Source organism: Dama dama, chromosome 14, assembly GCF_033118175.1.
Source record: "Dama dama isolate Ldn47 chromosome 14, ASM3311817v1, whole genome shotgun sequence".
In the NCBI taxonomy this organism is placed as follows: Eukaryota; Metazoa; Chordata; class Mammalia; order Artiodactyla; family Cervidae; genus Dama; species Dama dama.
Window position 1 is genome coordinate 60,352,289 of NC_083694.1, and position 21,413 is coordinate 60,373,701.

The following is a 21,413-nucleotide window of genomic DNA, read 5'->3' on the forward strand; positions in this document are numbered from 1 at the left end:
TGAGTCTTGTATAGCGTAGTAGTATTCATTATAGTCTTGAGCCACATATATTATTAATTTGACAGAGTCCATGCTATAAAGTACCATTTAGGGTGTTTTAGAATATTAGTGGTTAGCAGGCCCAGTTTCCCAATTTTACGTGTGAAAAGAGTTTGTGCTAGTATTGTATTTCAAAAAGGGTAAGAGGTGGTAGGCTGTTGACGAATCTGCCAGTGTCAAAGAATTAATCTTTCCATTGATACAGAAAAGATAAAGCTCCTTCAGGTAAAACTTACTCAGTGACATTTAGAAAGGAGTTAGTCAGATGATAGGATTGGAGGTCTAAAGGTGAATGTGAACATTTAAGAGTCATAGAGTCAAGAAAGAAAGGTGAGAAAGTTACCCTTTAGGCATTTAAGGAACAGACTGGAGTTATTCGTAAAGGAAGTAAAAAGACAAGCATATACATAAACTCTTTATTCTTAGTAAGTATAAAAGCAGGCAGTATGTCATGCTTGAAAGTAAAGAACAGCTCTGTGTACCTGATTTTCTCACTAACAAGTTTTATGATTTCAACTAAATCATACCTATGTTGCTGGGACTCAGTTTACCTCACTACAAGTTGAGGAAAGTGGGTAAAGATTCTTTCCAGCTTGAGAATTATGCAGCTACCCCTCATGACTTCAGTGTATCATAGACTTAAAATAAAATCAAGTCTTTGAAAGAAGCCCTAGGAGATGATGTTTAATTTTTTTAATCCTAGACTTTTAAGAATAAATTACTGAGTGGATAGGAGTTTTAAGCTTTTTGGAACATAGCGACAGTCATTTGTTTACATTGCTGCTAAGTCGCTTCAGTCATGTCCGACTCCGCGACCCCATAGATGGCAGCCCACCAGGCTCCCCCGTCCCTGAGTTTCTCCAGGCAAGAACAGTGCAGTGGGTTGCCATTTCCTTCCCCATTAGGGAATAGCAAACTTCTTCCAGATAAATATTTTAAGCTTGGTGGGTCACATATATGACACATAATTATTATTTCTGTCTTATATTTATGAACTCTTTACATGAGAACATGTCTGTTCCTGGGCCCATAGTCAAACTCTAGTTGAAGTGTTCCTAGTGAATGGTTTCACTCTTGAGAGAAAGAATTGAGTAACTGTGACAGAGACTATGTGGCCTTAAAGCCTGAAATACTTTTTGACCCTTAATAGAAGAAGATTGCTTGACTCCTGGTCTAGGCACTTTGGACCCATTTTCAGTCCTTTGATTTGCTCTTGATCCTTTATTTTTCAGAAGTTAAACTCTTCCGTTTTAATGCTATATGATGTTGATAATGACAGCTTCGTTGAAATAGTTTTATTTGCTTTTTAATGTAAAGATTTGTATGTGGCATATGTCTTAGTTTGTGCCTATAACCAGGATGGTCAGTTATTTTGTTGATAAGCTGTTAATGGTATTGGTTTGAGTTAGCAGTTAGAATGAAAAGGAGCTTAGAACTCATACTCTGTATTTTAGGTCAGCTTTTGTAGCTAACCTCCTAGTTGCTTATGATGAGATATTTCTTTACTTAGACAATTTATCCTTTTCTCTGTGGTAATTTTGAACTTAAATTATAGGGATTTTTGCACGTGAACATGGATCAAATAAAAAGCTGGCAGCACAGTCCTGTGCGCTGTCACTTGTCAGACAGCTCTACCACCTTGGCGTGATTGAACCTTACTCTGGACTTACAAAGAAGAAAGAAGGAGAGACAGTGAGTCTTTAGACTTAGTAGCCCAGAGAGATAATACGAGATTCAGTTTTGTTGTTGTTTAGTCACTAAGTCTTGTCCAACTCTTTGTGACCCCGTGGACTAGCCCGTCAGCCTCATCTGTCCATGGGATTTCCCAGGAAAGAATACTGGAGTGGGTTGCTGTTTCCTTCTCTAGGGGATCTTCCCAACCCAGAGATCAAACCCTGGTCTCCTGCATTGGCAGGCAGATTCTTTACCGCTGAGCCACCAGGGAAGCCCGTGAGATTCAGTTTAGCTCTTCTGTTTAATATTTGGCTAAAGGTGTTTGATCATTTTAGGACTCTTACCTCAATAAATGGAAATGGCCATCATTAAAGTAATTCTTTCATGAAGGAACTGACTTCTTGTTGACTTTAGGTCTATTGTAGGCCTAGTATCAACTCCATACTCTTAACCCTCCCGTAGTATATTTGAGTAGTGTTCATATGTATGTTACACGATTCTGATGACTCTCCCTTTTCTATAGGTGGAGCCTTACAAAGTGAACCTTTCTCAAGATTTGGAGCATCAGCTGCAGAACATTGTTCAAGAGTTAAATCTTGAGATCGTGCCCCTAGTAAGCATACAGTTACTTAGTTCTTCACTTTTGTATTGACCTTCTTTAGTCAGACAAGCAACTGGTATTTTTGGTTTTCTTTGTTTTTTTAATAGCCTGAAGATCCCTCTGTGCCTGTTGCACTCAACCTTGGCAAACTGGCTCAGTTTGAGCCATCTCAGCGGCAAAACCCAGTGGGTGTGGTTCCTTGGTCACCGCCACAATCCAACTGGAATCCTTGGACTAGCAGCAACATTGATGAGGGGCCTCTGGCTTATGTGAGTGCAACACTGTTGTTGAGATCAGACTTCTATGTTTTACTTTTGAACATATTTCATTAGGATGTCTAGTTTTAAAGAAATGAATTCAGCTTCAAGCTGAATCATGCTTTTGTGTGACTGTTGCTTTCTCATTTTACAGGCTACTCCCGAACAAATTAGCATGGACCTCAAGAATGAATTAATGTATCAGCTGGAACAGGATCGTGATTTGCAAGCAGTAAGTCTGAAGTATTTAAGAGCTTCAAAACAGTGAATAACATATTTTACCCCTTTCTAGGAAGGAAAATCAAAGATACTAATTTAACTGCTAATCCTAGTTACCTCTGAGGATAGTAGTAGTGAGTTAAGGGCCTGTGATTCTTAATGTAAATGAAGAGATGGGAGTGTAATTTTTCATGTGTGTGTGTGTTGGTGTTTTCTGAATAAAGGGACTTAAAATGTTAGAAGAAAGGGAGTGTATATGTAATGTCCAGGATAAAAATGAGGAAAATAAGGATGTGGATAAGGCCAAAAGATAGATTTTTTTCAGAAATTTAATGGAAAGAGGTTGTTCAGTTAGATGTGTGTGTGTGTATATATATATTCTTTTATGAAAAATTATTTTCTGAGTATCCAGGCAGTGGGAAGGAGTAACTTTTCCTAGAGATGGCAGCTTTTTTTTTAGAATTAAAATAGTTGCTTCTAATATGTATGTTGGTTGACATGTGAAGTGTAACTTTTCTAATACAGGTCTTACAGGAGAGAGAGTTACTGCCTGTGAAGAAATTTGAAAGTGAAATCCTGGAAGCAATTAGTCAGAATCCAGTTGTCATTATTCGAGGTGCTACTGGATGTGGTAAAACCACACAGGTTCCCCAGTTTATTCTAGATGACTGTATCCAGAATGACCGAGCAGCTGAGTGTAACATTGTAGTAACTCAGGTAAGTAACAAGCCAGTTTTATGAGGCATGTGCCTGTTGTGAATAGTGTTTGAGAGGTGGATGCATCTAGAAGCCAGAGCGTTCCTAGTTCTTTGATCAGCTTCCCTTTGTAGTGACATAAAAGTCTGAAAGTGGTAGAGCATTGGGCCCCTTTAAGTTAAAAACAGAAAAAAGGCATGAAAAGAATTTAAGTTTTGTGTTAATCTCCAGTATCTTTCACTGATAAGGTAAACTGAACCATATGGTAGATTCTCAGTGTCTGGGCTTGAGGGAGTCTTTAGGCCTCATTTCAGTTCAGTTCAGTCGCTCAGTCGTGTCCGACTCTTTGCGACCCCATGGACTGCAGCACGCCCGGCCTCCCTGTCCATCATCAACTTCCGGAGTTTACTGAAACTCGTGTCCATTGAGTCGGTGATGCCATCCAGCCAGCTCATCCTCTGTCACCCCCTTCTCCCTCCTTCGATCTTTTCCAGCATCAGGGTCTTCTCAAATGAGTCAGTTCTTTGCATCAGGTGGCCAAAGTATTAGTTTCAGCTTCAGCATCGGTCCTTCCAATGAATATTCAGGACTGATCTCCTTTAGGGTGGACTGGTTGAATCTCCTTGCAATCCAAGGGACTCAAGAGTCTTTTCCAACACAGTTCAAAAGCATCAATTCTTCGGCGCTCAGCCTTCTTTATAGTCCCAACTCTCAAATCCGTACATGACCACTGGAAAAACCATAGCTTTGACTAGACAGACCTTTGTCGGTAAAATAATGTCTCTGCTTTTTAATATGCTGTCTAGGTTGGTCATAACTTTTTTCCAATGAGCAAGTGTCTTTTAATTTTGTGGCTGCAGTCACCATCTTCTGTGACTTTGGAGCCCAAAAAACTGAAGTCTGTCACTGTTTACATTGTTTCCCCATCTATTTGCCATGAAGTGACGGGACCAGATGCCATGACCTTAGTTTTCTGAATGTTGAGTTTTAAGCCAACTTTTTCATTCTCCTCTTTCACTTTCATCAAGAGGCTCTTTATTTCTTCTTTGCTTTCTGCCATAAGGGTGGTGTCATCTGCATATCTGAGGTTGTTGATACTTCTCCCGGCAGTCTTGATTCCAGCTTGTGCTTCATCCAGTCCAGTGTTTCTCATGATGTACTCTGCATATAAGTTAAATAAGCAGGGTGACAATATACAGCCTTGATGTACTTTTCCTGATTTGGAATCAGTCTCTTGTTGTATATCTAGTTCTAACTTGCTTCCTAACCTGCATACAGATTTCTCAAGAGGCAAGTCAGGTGGTCTGGTATTCCCATTTCTTTGGGCCTAAAATAAGATAAAACTGAGAGTACTTTGTCCTTAAGTTTACATCCAAACCTTGGTTCTCTTTATCTTATCATCTTAAGGTTCAATAAAAACCAATCAGAACAAGAGTAGACAAGATAGAAAAACAGATAAATGATTGACTTTAGCAGAATGCTTATTATGTGCTGGGTTCTATTTTAAACAATTGATACCTTTGAGCTCATTTAAAGTTTATGACTCTTTAAGATGTAAGTACTGTATCATTTAGTATTTTTCTTTCAGTAACTTGAGGCACAAAGAGATTTAAAAATTGCCTAGGATTAACACAGGAAGTGGTTGAAACTAGTATTCACAACCAGTCTGCCTTCAGTATTCCCCGATTTGGCTGCTGCGTTCTGTTACCTTACCAGCTATAAGCAATGCCGGCAAGTCTGTCCCACTGTTAGGGAAGAGGTAATTACCCTTCCAAATCTTCTTAGGTAAAGCAGTTCCTGTCAGCTGTAACCCTGTACTTCTGGCATTTGGAAGGAGAGCATTGGAGGTAGCCGGATACCACCTCTGAGGCTAACTAGGTTTGTCTTAGGGATTCTTAACCTGGAAAGTATAATTGATACTCAGGGGAGTGTCTTGAACCTTGAACCTTGCGCGCCCCCCACCCCCGGCAAAAAAAAATTGTGCATATTCATTTATGTAGACATGTGCAAACCATGTTTTCAATGTGTTTGAAATGAATATGTGTCTTAAAATTGCCCTGTATATTTTATAGAAGAGTTGGGTTTGGGGAGGATCTAAAAATGTTGACCAAAGGAATGCATTTAAAATTGATGATATCATAAGCTTGAAAAGAGAGGATTGGTGTCCATTTTTCTGGGATAGTACCCTTAGCTTTTTTCTTCTCAAACTGTTCCTTGGTTGTCCTTCTCACTCCCCAAACTAGCTATGATTTCTTTGCCTCACAAGAGACGTCCTAACTCCCAACTACACCTATCAGTCAAGTACTGTTCCTCTTCCAGGAGACGTGTTGTTCAGGAGGATGCCGTTTTACATAGCATTTGAGTTCTCTTCTGCCCTCCCTGTCCTGCCACTCTCCATTTTTACACTCAGAGCAATTCAGCAAGATGGGCAAAAATGCAGACTCCAAGAAATGAGCTTGAACACCTATATTTTCACTCGGAAGTTGTTTGCATGTCATGAGTAGGAAAAAACTTAACTCCTGCTCGAGTAGGAAGTGATTTTTTTTCACCTCCTGTCTGATTTAGCAAATCCAAGTTGTTCAGACAAAAATGGCTTCTCTTTGTTCTAAACAGAATAGTTTCTGCATTATGGTCTTCAACTTTGTATGATTTGCTCACTGACTTGTGCCCCCTCCCAAATAACTTGGATAGTTCCAGTGGGCTTCATCTGTAGAATTGCACAGATTTCTATAAGTAGCCTGTAACAAATATAAAAGCAAGGAAGCTAGTGTGGAATGGTGGATTGAGGGTTATTCTGTTTCTTTGCATGTAAAACAGCTTTCAGTTATTCACTGGTTTTACTTTATTGTTATATCCTTTATAAAGTAGTAAACTTATGGAGTTGAAAAATGTTTCACAGAATTATTCCATCTTCCTTCTCAGGGTGGAGATGGTCACCTAACTTCTGCTTGAAAATTTCCAGTGGTGTGGAGGGGTAGCCTCTGTCTTCTGATTCCAAGGCAGCCTGGAAACATTTAGTCTTAAGTCTACATGTACCTTTGTAGCTGTTCTCACAGGATATCATATTAGCCATAGTATCTACTAAGTATAATGCTGTTTTGTATACTTGGATGATAGGGAAATCTTTGGAAGTTTTCAGAAAAGTCAAGGCCCAACACTTAAAACATTAACCCATAGCATCATCCTTATGATTCAGCCTGTTTATTCCTACATTGCAGGAAATAGTTATATACATTCAGTTTTCCCAGCTACATAAGCTCATCAAAACTAGGAGTGATTTCATTCTGGTTTGTGGTTTTTGTTTGTTTGTTTTTTAATCTTTTTGTTTGTCTAGCACCTTCTGTGGCACCTGATACGAATGTGTTATGACTACTTACCTTATGAATTAATAAATGGGTGAATGGTAGATACAGCAAAGGAGATTGTTCACGTTCATAATAACTTGTACATCTCAGTTAAATAGTTCTTTAAAGCTGTGCCTTCACTTAAAACAACAAGCTCTCCACCACATGTGATCGGTTTCCCTATTGAAAGATCACTTGATACCATTAAGAGGTAGGGCCAGTGGTGAAGAAATTTCTATGAAAACCTTGGAATCCCTTTATTTACAGTGTGAAAAACAGCATTTTAAACATGTCTGCCATAGGATTAAATTTTTTTTTTTTAATTTTGGATCTTTCTAAATGTATCACTATTATTCTTTCTATTGATTACTGAACTGGCAGTGGGTCAGGTTTACTACAGTAATTTAATAACCCTAATAAGTGTAACTAATTTTGTAGCATTTAAATCACTTTTTTTGTTTGTTTGTCTCAGCCCAGGAGAATCAGTGCAGTTTCCGTGGCAGAACGAGTTGCGTATGAGAGAGGAGAAGAGCCTGGAAAAAGCTGTGGCTATAGCGTTCGATTTGAGTCCATACTTCCTCGCCCACATGCGAGTATAATGTTTTGTACTGTAGGTCAGTGACGTGTTTTATTTTTGCCTTTCACTTGGGGTGCACATTGTGTTGTTTGTGAAGAAAACTTGATAACAGCACAGAATGACTAGAAATGATAAATCAAGAGCCCAGTCTCGGAATTCTTGTTTAAACGGAACTTTTGACAGTTTTCCTCTTAGTATGATACACTTCTGGTTGTTGTAACACAGAGCAAATGAAATCAGCTTAGGTTATGAGAGTAACATCTTTTTCATACTCTTCATTAGACAAGTGTGTTTCATAGTACAAATCATTTCTTAAATAATTTATGCCAGTGATTGTTTCTTTTCTGAAATGCTGGGGTTATAGTAGTTGAAGCATGGATGATTGTTTGGAAATTTATTTCTTTGCACTTTTCATAGAAAAGTATGCAAAGTACTTTAACATAGAAACTCATCTCTAGTGTTTACTCTGATTTTCTTTTCAAGGTGTGCTCCTAAGAAAATTAGAAGCAGGCATTCGAGGAATCAGTCATGTAATTGTAGATGAGATACATGAAAGAGACATAAATGTAAGTAACTTGAGAATTATAGTAAGGTACTGATACTAATACTCTGAACAAAGAGAGATGAAAGTAGAATATCTTTATTTCCATTTTCCCATACCTTACAACTTCTGACAAAATTATGTACTTTAGTCACTAATATGTTGGCCATTCTATTTTAGCAAAGTCATTAAACCTTTTTGTTGTTAAAGCAGAGTTCTAAAAGTAAAGACCTCTTATTGTAAAGTAGGTATAATTTCAGTGATTACTAAGCTATAGCATAATTCAGCAACTGAAGTGATTTATCACTGAATATCTGATGGAATTTTAATAATCAGTTTTTCTTTGAATTGAAAATTTGTGATAAATTGTACTTATTTTTTCCTTTTAGCCATGTGGCTGGTGGCATCTTAGTTCTCTGACCAGCATTGAACCCATCCCCATAGCAGTGATAGTGCTAAGTCCTAACTGTTGGACCACTAGGGAATTTTAAAATTTAATACAGTTAACAGTGTTTTTTGGATTTTGTAGTTTTAGTCTTTTTTGATGTTAATGGTAATAATGCCAGAATTAAGAAAAAAAACTAGATTTTTCACATCTGATCTAATTGGTTCTTAGCAAAACTTGCATAGAATTAACTTTTTATACAGTTAGTATAACTCAAAGATTGATCCCATAAAGCAGTGACTCTTTTCTATGGCACTGTTTTACATATCCAAACGAAGATGTTAGTGGATGGATAGTAAGTCACATTCAAACTATTTCCAAATTGCTGTTACTTAAAACATTCGTTAGCGCTCCTCCTTCTTAGCAAATCCTTCCATCACCATTGTTGTTAATCATATAGTTTTAACAAAATTTTGATCGGTTGTGCTACAGCAAATTAAAAAAAGTTTGCCTGAATGACCTTTTTAAATCACAAATCTAGCTGTTTGGTTGGATGACATATTTGCTGCTTTTGTCATTCAAAATCCTTTGAAAATGCAGGGTTCCCCCCTCTAATTAATCAAAACTAAATGTTTCAGTATTATCTTTATTACTAATAGGTAACACGCAAATGTTCTTAGAGTTTAAATTATTCCAGATTATACTAGAAATATTATGGATCATTGTTACTAATTTCCCCCAAAATAAGTGGTTTCAGTTAGCTTTTCTTGAAAGCTTGTCAGGTCTATATTAATGTATTGTTCATTTGGTAAAAATGGAAAAACAACTTGGCAGAAACTTATGTTCTCTTTCAGGTGAACCTAATCTAAACTTGTTACTTTAAGAGGGAAAACCCCAAAGAACTTACAAGACCAATTATTGGAAACATTTAGCAGTATGGCTGGATAAAAAGTTAATATACAAAAGTCAGTTGCATTATATATGTTACCAACAGCTAGAAAACAACTAAAAAGATACCACTGCACTGATCAGAATGTCGAACAACTAAGACTGACTCCAAAAAAAAGACATGCGGAACCTCTATAGGAAAAATAAAACTTCATAACAAAATTCTAGAAAAGAGCGGGTTGTATTCATGGCGAGAAGGACTTATGTCAGTTCATCTGAAGTTGATCCACATTTAAATGTAATTCTAATCATATTTCTGGTAGGTTTTTTTTTTTAATGGGATGATTGTAAATAGGGAAGATTTATGGCCAAAAATAACCAGGACTCCTATAGAAGGGCAGAATGAAGGCTCTTGCTTTACAGATGTCGGGACCTAATTTGAAGCTCTAGTAATTGAGATAGTGTGGCACATGGGATGACCGTTTGACTGACAGAGTAATACAGAGTATAGAAACAGATTGTGTTGTGTGGAGCTTTGGTGTAGTAGAATGAGTGATAGATGTCACGTCAGATCAGTGGGAAAGGGAATGGACTATTCAAGAAATGGAGCTGGAAACAAATGGTCATCTATAAGGAGATGCTTGAATAGTTTTCGATCCTTACCTCTTAGCCAGATATAAAAGATCAACTGCAGGTAGATAAGGATCTAAGTGCCAAAGCAGTTTTAAAACTCTAAACTAGAATATGTAAGTAGACATCTAAACAGCAGTACCCAGTAAAAATATAATGTGGCCCACATGTGTGATTTTTAATTCTCTAGCCTTGTATTTTAAAAGGTGAAGAGAAATATAAAATTAGTATATCTAAAATTTTCATCATGTGGTCAATATAAAAAATATATCAAGGTTTTTTGCATTTTCTTTTTCATGTTGGGTCCTCAAAAATCTGTATTTTGCTCTTAGAGCACATCTTAGTTTAGATGGGCACATGTCATGTCCTCAGTAGCCACAACTCTACGGGGCAACAATAGTCCCAGTCCTTGTAGAAGAATTTCTTAAAACGTGAGATGCATTAGCCATGAAACAAGACTGATGTGCTCATCTAAATTAAGATCAATTATTCATTCAAAAGATACTTTAAGGAAAACCACAAGCTTGAAGATTGCAATATAGCCAACAAAGGATTAGTAATATATAAACACCTGCAAATTAGTAAGGAGTACAGATGGCTCAGTAGAGAAATTTGAAAGAGGAGTTACATTTGGCTAATAGACATGATGTGGTGGTGTGTCTCATTGGTGAATAGGAAAGTACAGACTAAGACCATAAGATACTTCTTCATATCCATTTGATTAATAAAATACAAGTGATGATACCAAGTATTGAAGAATATAAATGTCATCCGGATCTCTTATCCATTGCTCCTGGTGGTTTATGAACCAGTGAAATGCCTTAGGAAGATACTTGAGCATTATCTCCCTAAGTTCAACATTTCACACCCTCTGAGTACAGTTCCACAGCTGCACTTACTCATAGAAACTTGGATATGTACCACAGGAGGTACGCACAAGAATGTTCAGAGTGGTGAATGTTTGGAAGATTAAGATCCTGAAGACGGCATAGATACCTGCAGAGGGTATCCCCAGAAATCTTCTGGTGAAATAACGGGTATATACACACATTGTGATATTTAAATAGTTTTGTCAGACTGGTTACACACGTGGGTGAATCTTAACAGTGCTATAGTGTGTGAAAAAGGAAATCCCAAAAGGGGACGTAGAATATCGTACCTTCTCATAAAGTTAAGAATAGGTAAATTTAAAAATTCTGTGTATTCATGCATATATATGTCTGTGTATATATATTTAGATACACATGTAGATCAGAGGAAAGGTATATGAAAAGGAATAATAAAAGATTCAGAATGATCTCTCTAGCTTGGGGAGGCAGAATGATGGACTTGAAAATGGTATTGCTAGAGAAAAGTTTGTCACGATCCACCTTTCAGGTTGTTTGGTAGGTTGATGGAAACTCTATACATTATTAAATAAGTGCCTTGATCATTAATTGTTTAAATGGACTAAGTACAACCTTTTCAACATTTTTAAAATTAGGTTTACAGGTGATTGGGAAACTGATTATAGGCTCATCATGACTTTCCCCCTTTCTCTAGTTTGTGCAACTGAAAATGTAAGTTTGTGCAAACTGAAAATGAAGTTTGTGCAACTGAAAATGTAAATTTCATTGAAAATTTCCTCTCATTTAAATTTTTTTCTTCTCCCTTCCCCTACTGTGATAGCACTCATTTCGAATTCCCACAACGAATAGGCTACAACTGTTAAAAGTACTGTTACTATATCCCACTGTAATCCCTCTTCTTACAAGCCACCTAAAAAAAACAAATTTCACTGATGTCTTTTTAGGTGTATCTCAAGAGCAAGGACTTCTTAATTCATTGTTTCTCCATTTGTGTTTGTTTTAATAGACTGACTTCCTTTTGGTAGTGCTGCGTGATGTGGTTCAGGCTTATCCTGAAGTTCGCATTGTTCTCATGTCTGCTACTATTGACACTAGCATGTTCTGTGAATATTTCTTCAATTGCCCAATCATTGAAGTTTATGGGAGGACTTTCCCAGTTCAAGGTAAATATTGTGGGGGTAGGGTGGGAGGGTGAACATTTTTTGTGCAGTAGTGTATAGTTTTCCTTAATCCTAGAGATTAGAGTAATGATCTCAAGGATATTTAAAATGAAGTCTAAATTAGGGTATCAAATACATCATAACATTCTTGGGATTTTAATCAAACAGTAGTGAATGATCACAACTTGAGTTTACTTATCCAGTAAATTGTGTATCCTTTACTTATAGCTAAACTTTTAAGATTCTGTACAGTCAAATGTAAATTACTAGGGCCTATATATATTCATGGAAAATGCTGTTAAAAGCTTAAGCTGCCAGGGCCAAATTAACTAGAGAATCAATCAAGTAGAGCCAGAGCAGGCTGATTTTGAAATGAGGTTAAGGTGAATGTTTTGTCAAGTTCATGCATTTCTGATTGTTAAGAACTTCTTTATTTGGAAGATTTTTATCATCACCATATTCTATGATAGTCATCTAGTAGCTTGATTTTAAAAATAAATTACCTGGTACAGTCTAATTTGAGGACATGAAAATAAGCTAAAAAGTTTTCAGTGCACATACGGAATGAAGAATAGCTGTGTCAAGATGCTAACTTTTAAAATTGAAAATGTAAGAGTAGCTCTGAAATAAAAGTCAGTGCACTCATATTTCGTGATGGTACAGGTTAATAATTCCTAAATGGCTTTGCCTGCATACTGGGATTCAGAAAATAAGTAAGTGGATGGCAGATGGTGAGAACCAGGTTAACTGCTCTAGTGAGAGGCTATATAGGTAAATGTGAGGGAGGACTTGAGTAAACCCTGTGTTATTAGATTACAGCTGTAGACATCTGTGAGAACTCATGTTTTAATAGAAGTAAATAAATGCAGACAAGTCTGGATCCATGAATTTGTATACATATATTTCCTAGCTTTGTCGGCCGAGTATACCTAGAAGTAACGACATTCTAGTATGATACCCAGATCTTGTTTCCAGTACCATTCTCCAATTAAAGGAACCACATGTCCTTAAAGAAAACTGATTCTGAGGCAGGGAATACATAAGATGAGCCTGAAACATCTTGTAGTACCAGAAAATAAGGAAGTGCTTAAAAACAGTGAAGGAGTCAGAGGGACATAGGAGTTAACGTGTAAGCTCTCAGTGGCCAAAAATGGAATAGTTAGAATAGAAAAATAAAAAATATAGTATTGGATTATAACCTGAAGTGTAAAAATGGGTATCCGTGGGGTCGCAAAGATTTGGGCACGACTGAGCCACTGAACTGAAATGATTAATTTATGCAGTGGTTGAATAAAGATGTGGGTAATAAAGACACAACCCTCATGTGAAGAATTACAGAAAAAATTATGCAGATACTCTCTTAAAAAGTGACTCTCTAACTCTATATCTTCAGTGTGCTCTGCTTAACGACTTGCTTCCAAAGAGTAATGTAGGGAAATGGGGAAACGAGTAACTTGCAAACACTGCCTCAGCATGATCAGGTTAATAACACCGGTGATGAGTCGTGTTGATATGTACCTTTGATATAATGTGATGAGAATGGTACTCTGGGGCTCTTTGGTGTAGTGGGGAAGTGTTGAGAGTATGAGACATTTGCGAAACACTTCTGGAATGCCTCAGAGAACCTCAGGAGCATAATTGATTAGTAGATGTTCCAGCCTTTGCACCGAGGTCCTTCTTTAGTAACTGACAGGAACCCATTTTATAAGGATGAACTATGGTTTATTATTAATTTCTATCCACATGTCACACACCACGGGAGTATACAACATAGAGCACAGTATGCAGTCCGTGAATGTTAGTGGATACCCTGACTGGCTTTGTGGGAACACGTATGTATAGGAGATGTCTCATCCTCCTTCAAGGTTTAAGAAATGGGAACACTGAGTTTGGTTGGGAAAACAGGTTATTGCGCCTGAAATTCCTTGGCAGTTGTGAAGAATCAGATTGAAGGGCATGAAAGTACTTTTGAATTGTGAATTAGAGGATGAGTTTTAAAGACTGCTCATTCTGAAAGTTGCTATTCCTTACCCGACTGCATTGTCCTGGCAGAATACTTTTTGGAAGATTGTATTCAGATGACCCACTTTGTTCCTCCACCAAAGGACAAGAAGAAGAAGGATAAGGATGATGATGGTGGTGAGGATGATGATGTAAGTGAATTTAAGGAAGAATTTTCATTATGGGCAAAATTTTTATTACAGAAAATGATTTCAGTGAAAAGATGCAACGAGTTAGCATTATTTAAAAAAAACTCTAAAAATTGACTATAATGTCTATCTTTGAATTCTCTGATGTATTTGAATTCACTGATGTATTTTACTCCAAAAAATTCCACATTCAGTGAAAAGTTTTTTTCATACGAGTTTTATCTCTGGCATAAAGGTTTTTAAAAAAAGGAAAGGGGAGGATATTTATAACTATTTTGTATGACTTTGCTGCTCTGTTTTCCATGAGTCATAGCACCTGGAAAACTGGTAGGTACAATCTTGTACCTCATCCCAGATGTACTGGGTCAAAATCCACATTTTAAGATCTCCAGGAGACCCATATGTACAGTAAAGTTTAAAGCAGCAGTTGTAGTCCTTGGTTACACAGACTATATGGTGATGACATTAGCACATGGAGAGAGTATTAAAGTGGGGGGTAATGAGGGATTTCCTAAGAAGAAACAGGAAAGAAAAGTTGACACTTATCTCATAGTGCTTAAGAGTTGGACCAGTGATATTTTAAAATGCGTCTTGAGTCTGGAAATGTGAGCAAAATGAAGACTACAAGGCAGCCAACAATGTAGAATATAATAAACATAACCTCAGATTTTTTTTTTTTTTTGAGCATTGGTAGTTTTAATCAGATAATTTGAAGATATAAATGAATTATATTATGATTTATGTTCTCAAATCTTCTGATGAATTAGAAAATTTATGGGGGGGGGTGGGAATCATAACACATTTGTTTCTCATTACTGAAGGTTTGGGTTATCTTTGTTTCTCAGGCACACTTTTTGGAAAATACCAACCATAGTATTTCAGATGAAGGTGATCCAATATCCTGTCTGCAGGACTCATTTTAGAATTAAAGGGCTTAATATTTAGGGTGAGATGAGTTTGGAAATTACACAGAGAAGCATTGTGTATATATAAAGTAATTATACAGTAATTGATACAAAGAGAGGATCATAGAAGCAGTTCATTAATCGGTAAGGAAAATATTTTTGAAAAACCAAGTTTATAGTCAAGAGAGAGAAACTTGGTAGAAGGAGCCATTAGTAGTTTCAGTCAAATGAAGAGTTTGTGCTTTGAATTTTAGTTATAGGACATGTTGGTCAGTAGAAAAATTCAGTGGTTTTTAAAAATTAAATTTCTTCTACATGCTAAATACAACTGAACAGCTAGAGATAATAAGGATATTTAGGTGTCATTTGAACATTGAGAACACATCTAGTTAGTTGTGAGTTGTGATTGAGACAGTCCAAAATATGTTTCCCTATTTTTTGCAGGCAAATTGCAACCTGATCTGTGGTGATGAATATGGTGCAGAAACAAGAATAAGCATGGCTCAACTGAATGAAAAGGAAACTCCTTTTGAACTCATTGAAGCTCTGCTTCTGTATATTGAGACCCTTAATGTTCCTGGAGCGGTGTTGGTCTTTCTGCCTGGCTGGAATTTGATTTATACTATGCAGAAGCATTTGGAAATGAATCCACATTTTGGTATGAGTCTTTCTTGAATTTTCAACTACTTGAGAGTGGAAAATGAATGATTTTGCATGTTCCCTAGCCACTATGTGAAAACAAAGTTTACTGTATCAATTTTTGATTAAAAAGTACATAATGTAGGCAGTTTTAAACTAGGCTCCTTTTTTAAAACCTGAACTTTTCCATATTGTTACAGGAAGCCACCGGTATCAGATTCTACCTCTGCATTCTCAGATTCCGCGAGAGGAACAGCGCAAAGTATTTGATCCAGTACCAAGTGGAGTAACCAAGGTAACAGGAGTTACAGGGTTGCAAGTGCCTTAGATATTAAATGGGACAGACCTTCAAAGAGCTATCCAAAAATGTTGTAAATGATCTAAATTGAGGAAGAAAAACACAGGTCTTTTCTTCATGAATTTAGTGGTTTTTCCGTTATACAGTCATTGAGTGATTTTTTAAAAAAACTTCTGTAATTCTGTTGTCACTTACTACATAGGCAGATCATTCTTTTTGAGTACATGATAAAATATTTTCCTAAGTGTAATTTTTTAAATATCATTTCTTCACAGATTATTTTGTCCACAAATATTGCTGAGACGAGCATTACCATAAATGATGTTGTTTATGTCATTGACTCCTGCAAGTAAGTTCACAAGGAACCCATTGCCTGGGATGTAAGACAGCTTTAGAAAGTTTTATGTAGTGTCTAAAGTCAGTGAACAGAATCAGAACATTTGATTTTTAAAACTCTATTCTCTTACCATCAAAATTACTGTGCTGTATCTGTATGTACTGAGTTACAGGCTACTGAGTGATTCTTGGTGTTGATCATTGTATCAGTTATGGTAGAAAGTGACAGAGCTTAACATTGGCTTCTGGCTGCTTCTCAGTATTTTTATCTGCTGGTGTTTTTCTCATATGCCATTGGGTGTTTCCATTGACCACTGCAGTACAATAGTTAGCTGTTTGGTGTGTAAAGATATCCAATCTTTAGGTTGTGACAAATGTCCTACTTGTAGGACACTCACTTAGAATTAAGACTTCGTATTTGTATGAGATGGCCTAGGAAACAGCCAGGGAGGCGCTGTGTTATAGGTAAATAACACAGAGAGGACAGAAACGTCAAAGCTTAGTTCTGTCTAGTCAGCCTGTGCTCCTTGCCTTCTCTGTATAGCCCCTAGGCCTGTCCTGGAAGTTGAAAAAGATTTGCCAGTGCCCATGTCAGGCCAACCTCAGTCATTTAGTGACAGCTGCCTGCGTGTGACATTGACAAATTCTCAGTTTGCTACACGGCTCCAAGAGTACCTTGCTGACAATGCTTGGTGAGGTCATTTATTTAGAAGTACTACATGTTCCGGTTTAGCACATAGTCTTTCGATCATAGGTTGCCTAACAGTTACACTAAACCTTGGAATAGAATTGGCTTGATAATTATCATTTAGTTACCTGTATGCACCAGATCCTGTTTAAATGCTGTATGTTCATTAATTCACAAAATGTTTATAAATAAAAGCACTATGAGGTAGGTGCTAGTATTATACACGTTTTCAGATGAGGAAATGAATCGCAGAAAGATTAGTAACTTGGTAAAGATCATCCAGCTGGCAAGTGGCCCGTGTGTATTGTATCCCCTCATAGTAGGTTGACAGCTTAGGGAGTACCGAGTCAAATTCTTGGTGCTGCTCACAGACAGACATTGCAGGTAGGCCTAACTATCTGGAAAGCACCTGCCACTTAGTGGAAATATAATAGCCATGTATTGATAGTACTGTGATTTTTAGAATTAACCGCCCATTCCTATTTAGGCAAAAAGTGAAGCTGTTCACTGCTCACAACAATATGACCAATTATGCTACAGTGTGGGCATCTAAAACAAACCTTGAGCAGCGGAAAGGACGAGCTGGCCGTGTACGCCCTGGATTCTGCTTTCACCTCTGTAGCCGAGCTCGTTTTGAGAGGTAAGACCAAGTCTTGAGGGAAGAGAAAGATTTCCTTTCAGCCTTTTAACACACACAGCCCTTCCCACACCTCTGCCCTGACATAAGGTAATGAACTCAGAACACAGTGCTTCAGTTACGTTCATTGCAGGAAACTTAGCTGAGATATAAGATTATGGTGAGAATGAGATTAAATTAGGAATTATCAACAGTGGCATATTTGATACTGGTATCCTGTTTATTGATAACCTTTTAAAATAAGCATGACATGTTTTCCCCACCCAAAAAAAAAAAGAAATATGTGCATTATTCTGGCACCACATAGGGAGTACTGATATTTATGAAATGATTAGCTTTCTGAAAAAATATGTTAAGATAATAGCACTTTTGTGTTTATAGACCACACAACCACCCAGCACATCACCTCTGTCATATGATCTGCCTCATGTATGTGAGAGACAGAGGGCATTGTTCACCTAAGGAAACCAAAGCCTAAAGAGCTTAGCAGACTTCTCCAGTGCTGAAATCCAAGTCTGTTAATGCCTTTTCCATTTCCATTTATACCACAAAGCCTTTTGGGGAATGTTAGTGGATGAGACCAGTTGCTTGGGAGAGACCAAGGGATGAGACCAGACTCTGGGGCATGAGTGCACCATCTTCTCAGTTTGTTGGCTCTCCAAATAAAGTTGTTATTCCCTGTGTGCCTCCCCGCGCCCCCCCCCCCCCCCCCCCGGATATTTTTACTATACTTCATCTTACCCAAAAGGCCGAGACGCGATCCCCGATATTTTTAAATAAAAAAAGATACTGTCCCTGAATTATAGACTTAAGATATCTACTTAGTTGTATGTTTTCTGGAAATCAGTGTGGTGTACGTTAGCTTTAACAAGTTGATAATAAAGGTAAGTTAGGGGTGTGTGTGTGTGTGTATTTACCACAACGAAGAATTGTGGGCCACACTAATTTAGGTCTAGGTGTATGTAACACACTGAATAAAAATCAGCTTTGATTTGCTTTTATACTGGTAGCATGGCTCCCTAGTAATTTTAAGTGTAGGTTTATTTCAGCATCAGAAATTAATGCAGGCAACTGGCTGCAACATGGTATTTAGTTCTTTTTAAAGGTTGGATTTTCCCTTGAACTGAAGAAACATCTTAGAGTAAAATCAGCTCACAGCTAGTAACAGCATGAATAGATCTGAGATTTTTGTTCTTTTTTTCTGTAAGATAAGGTATAGGTATGCTATATGCGTTTATGTAAACCTGATTTAAGCTGATCTAAGTCTTGCCGGCAATGTTGGCATTCACCTCCAGACGGTCCCTCTGAATCTTCATTACAAATAGTTTATATAGAATAAGCCTGAATTAGAAATGTAGGGACTTGCATTTTAATATTATTTGTACCTAATGTATCACATAACCTTAAACATTCACACTTTTTAGGCCTTTATTTCCCCATTCTACAAAATGAGATGTGAAGTTACTTAACCTTTTTGTGTCTCTTTCCTCAGTGGGGAAAAAAGGTAGTATAATGCTAACTTCATAGGATTTGTTTGAGAATTAAGTATGTCAGTAATGGGAAGTATTGAGAACAGTGCTTGACACACAGTAAACTCTCAGTAAATACTATTATTATTGTTAATTTATTTTTAGTAGTTTTTATTAATAAAATTTTAAAAGGTTAGAGAGTCTTGTCCAAGAGAGTCTTTGTAGTAAATATAAGTGTTCTTTAGTAATTGTGGAAGGATGAGGGAAGGGCCTGATTTGCTCTCTGCAGTGTTTTTGTTAATTAAAAGTCTGTGTACACAAAAGAAGATGGTTATTTTATGCTTATTTTCTCCTAGACTCGAAACCCACATGACACCAGAGATGTTCCGAACACCATTGCATGAAATTGCTTTGAGCATAAAACTTTTGCGTCTGGGAGGAATTGGCCAGTTTCTGGCCAAGGCAATTGAACCTCCGCCTTTGGATGCTGTGATTGAAGCAGAGCACACACTTAGAGGTACCTACAAATACAGATTTGCCTAACTCATGTGAACTATACCATCTGTCTTGTCCTGACAAATAACACTTGACAAAGGAGTCAAGAAGAGGATGCAGTCCATAGGACTGTGAAAGTAAAACTTCCAATGTTGCTTAATGTACTTAGTATGATCAGTATATAAAATGAGCAACATTTTATATAATGTGAGTCTCATTTGGGGAAAAAAGGAGAAAAGGCAGGTGTTATTTCTTAACCAATATTTAAGATCAGACAGTGAATTATTCATGATGCCCACAGCATTTTATGTACATCTCTTAGAACCTCTGTTTTCTAATCACACTTAGAGAAGCAATGTATAGTGGGAAAATTAAGAACATCGGAGCCAATTTGAATTTTTAATCTCATGCTCATCTGCTATGTGAACTTCAGAAATTTATTCTCCAGATTTCATTTCTTACTAAAAATTATTAACAGATGGTGTCAGACTTGTTACAGCATGTTTAAGCACCTATTATAGTTATTACTGTACTTACAGATTTCTCATGGACTGTACTCAGCTTTACAGCCTACAGGGCCTAATTCTAGTGCTTTCTTCATGTTAATTTTGTTCTGTTTTTAAGTGAAGAGAATTGTTGATATGGTCATGATGCTGGGAGTTGGCTTGACAAATGATGAAAACTTCAGTCAGTATCTGTCTTAATCTGTAAAGATAAGTTTCATCTTTGCCGGGGTTGAAGGGGTATTCGTTACTATTTCTGCTTACAAAGAAATCTCCCCACAGAGCTTGATGCATTAGATGCCAATGATGAGTTGACTCCTCTAGGACGAATCCTGGCTAAACTCCCCATTGAGCCTCGTTTTGGCAAAATGATGATAATGGGATGTATTTTCTAGTAAGTGCTTTGTTTTATTGCTTACAGTTAAATGGTAAAACAGTTTCAGAATTTTATCCCCCTCCCAGTAAAAACAGGATGGGCCCAAATAGAAGAAAAGGCTAAATATTCCTCAGTAGAGAAGTGGCATACTTCTGAGGAAAGTGTGAAATGAGAAGAGACTATTCTAGTAGATGGATACCTGGGCCTAACTTGTTGAGACGAAGAGCACAGATTTATCACAAGAGAAGTGCAGTTCCTCTAGGAGGTTAAGCAGCTGTCCAAGAAAGAGAAAGATTAGGAAAACAGGTATATTTTGTTCACAAGTTTTGAAGATTAAGAGATTTAGTAAGATGAGGGAGAATGGGAAAGGAAAATATAATACTGGTCAATTTATGGTAAATAAGCATCCATCAACATCAAAGTTCATTATGTTTTTTTTCTTTTTGCATCTGGAGAGCAGCTGTAAAATTCTTTTTAAACCAGTTTCAGTACTAAAAAAGCAATATGATAGCTAATAAATACCCTGACCCACAATTGACTATACTGCCTGAGTTGCTGGAACAAGAATGTGATTTAGACTGAATTTCCCTGTCTCTTTCAGTGTGGGAGATGCTATTTGTACCATCTCTGCTGCCACCTGCTTTCCAGAGCCTTTCATCAGTGAAGGAAAGCGACTGGGTTATATCCATCGAAATTTTGCTGGAAACAGATTTTCTGATCATGTGGCCCTTTTATCAGTATTCCAGGCTTGGGATGATGCTAGGTATGGGCTTGAAAGACAAAAGATTTGTGACATTTGAATGAACTGTCTTAGTTTGTAATCTGTATCAAGTTCTTTAGGCTTTGAGCATAACTTCTTAACCTGTTTGTTTAGAATGGGTGGAGAAGAAGCAGAGATACGTTTTTGTGAGCACAAAAGACTCAATATGGCAACACTAAGAATGACCTGGGAAGCCAAAGTTCAGCTCAAAGAGATTCTGATTAATTCTGGATTTCCAGAAGGTAAGATTCTCATATCTAAAGTACCTTAATATTATACGTTAACATTGACAGTGCAG

General features: G+C 37.1%; 1 protein-coding gene across 2 annotated transcripts in view; it reads left to right on the top strand.

Annotated features, from left to right (window-relative positions):
• Positions 1-21,413, top strand: part of DHX9 (DExH-box helicase 9) — a 43,856-nt gene that overhangs the window by 16,442 nt on the left and 6,001 nt on the right. For both annotated transcript variants that reach the window (XM_061160880.1, XM_061160881.1), the window contains 17 exons: positions 1,595-1,731; positions 2,237-2,326; positions 2,422-2,583; positions 2,726-2,803; positions 3,316-3,507; positions 7,303-7,444; positions 7,891-7,973; positions 11,706-11,862; positions 13,912-14,012; positions 15,359-15,572; positions 15,754-15,848; positions 16,127-16,200; positions 17,363-17,515; positions 19,338-19,498; positions 20,262-20,373; positions 20,957-21,118; positions 21,230-21,357. In XM_061160880.1, coding sequence (XP_061016863.1) covers positions 1,595-1,731; positions 2,237-2,326; positions 2,422-2,583; positions 2,726-2,803; positions 3,316-3,507; positions 7,303-7,444; positions 7,891-7,973; positions 11,706-11,862; positions 13,912-14,012; positions 15,359-15,572; positions 15,754-15,848; positions 16,127-16,200; positions 17,363-17,515; positions 19,338-19,498; positions 20,262-20,373; positions 20,957-21,118; positions 21,230-21,357 — 2,241 coding nt within the window. The remainder of the gene's footprint in view (positions 1-1,594; positions 1,732-2,236; positions 2,327-2,421; positions 2,584-2,725; positions 2,804-3,315; positions 3,508-7,302; positions 7,445-7,890; positions 7,974-11,705; positions 11,863-13,911; positions 14,013-15,358; positions 15,573-15,753; positions 15,849-16,126; positions 16,201-17,362; positions 17,516-19,337; positions 19,499-20,261; positions 20,374-20,956; positions 21,119-21,229; positions 21,358-21,413) is intronic.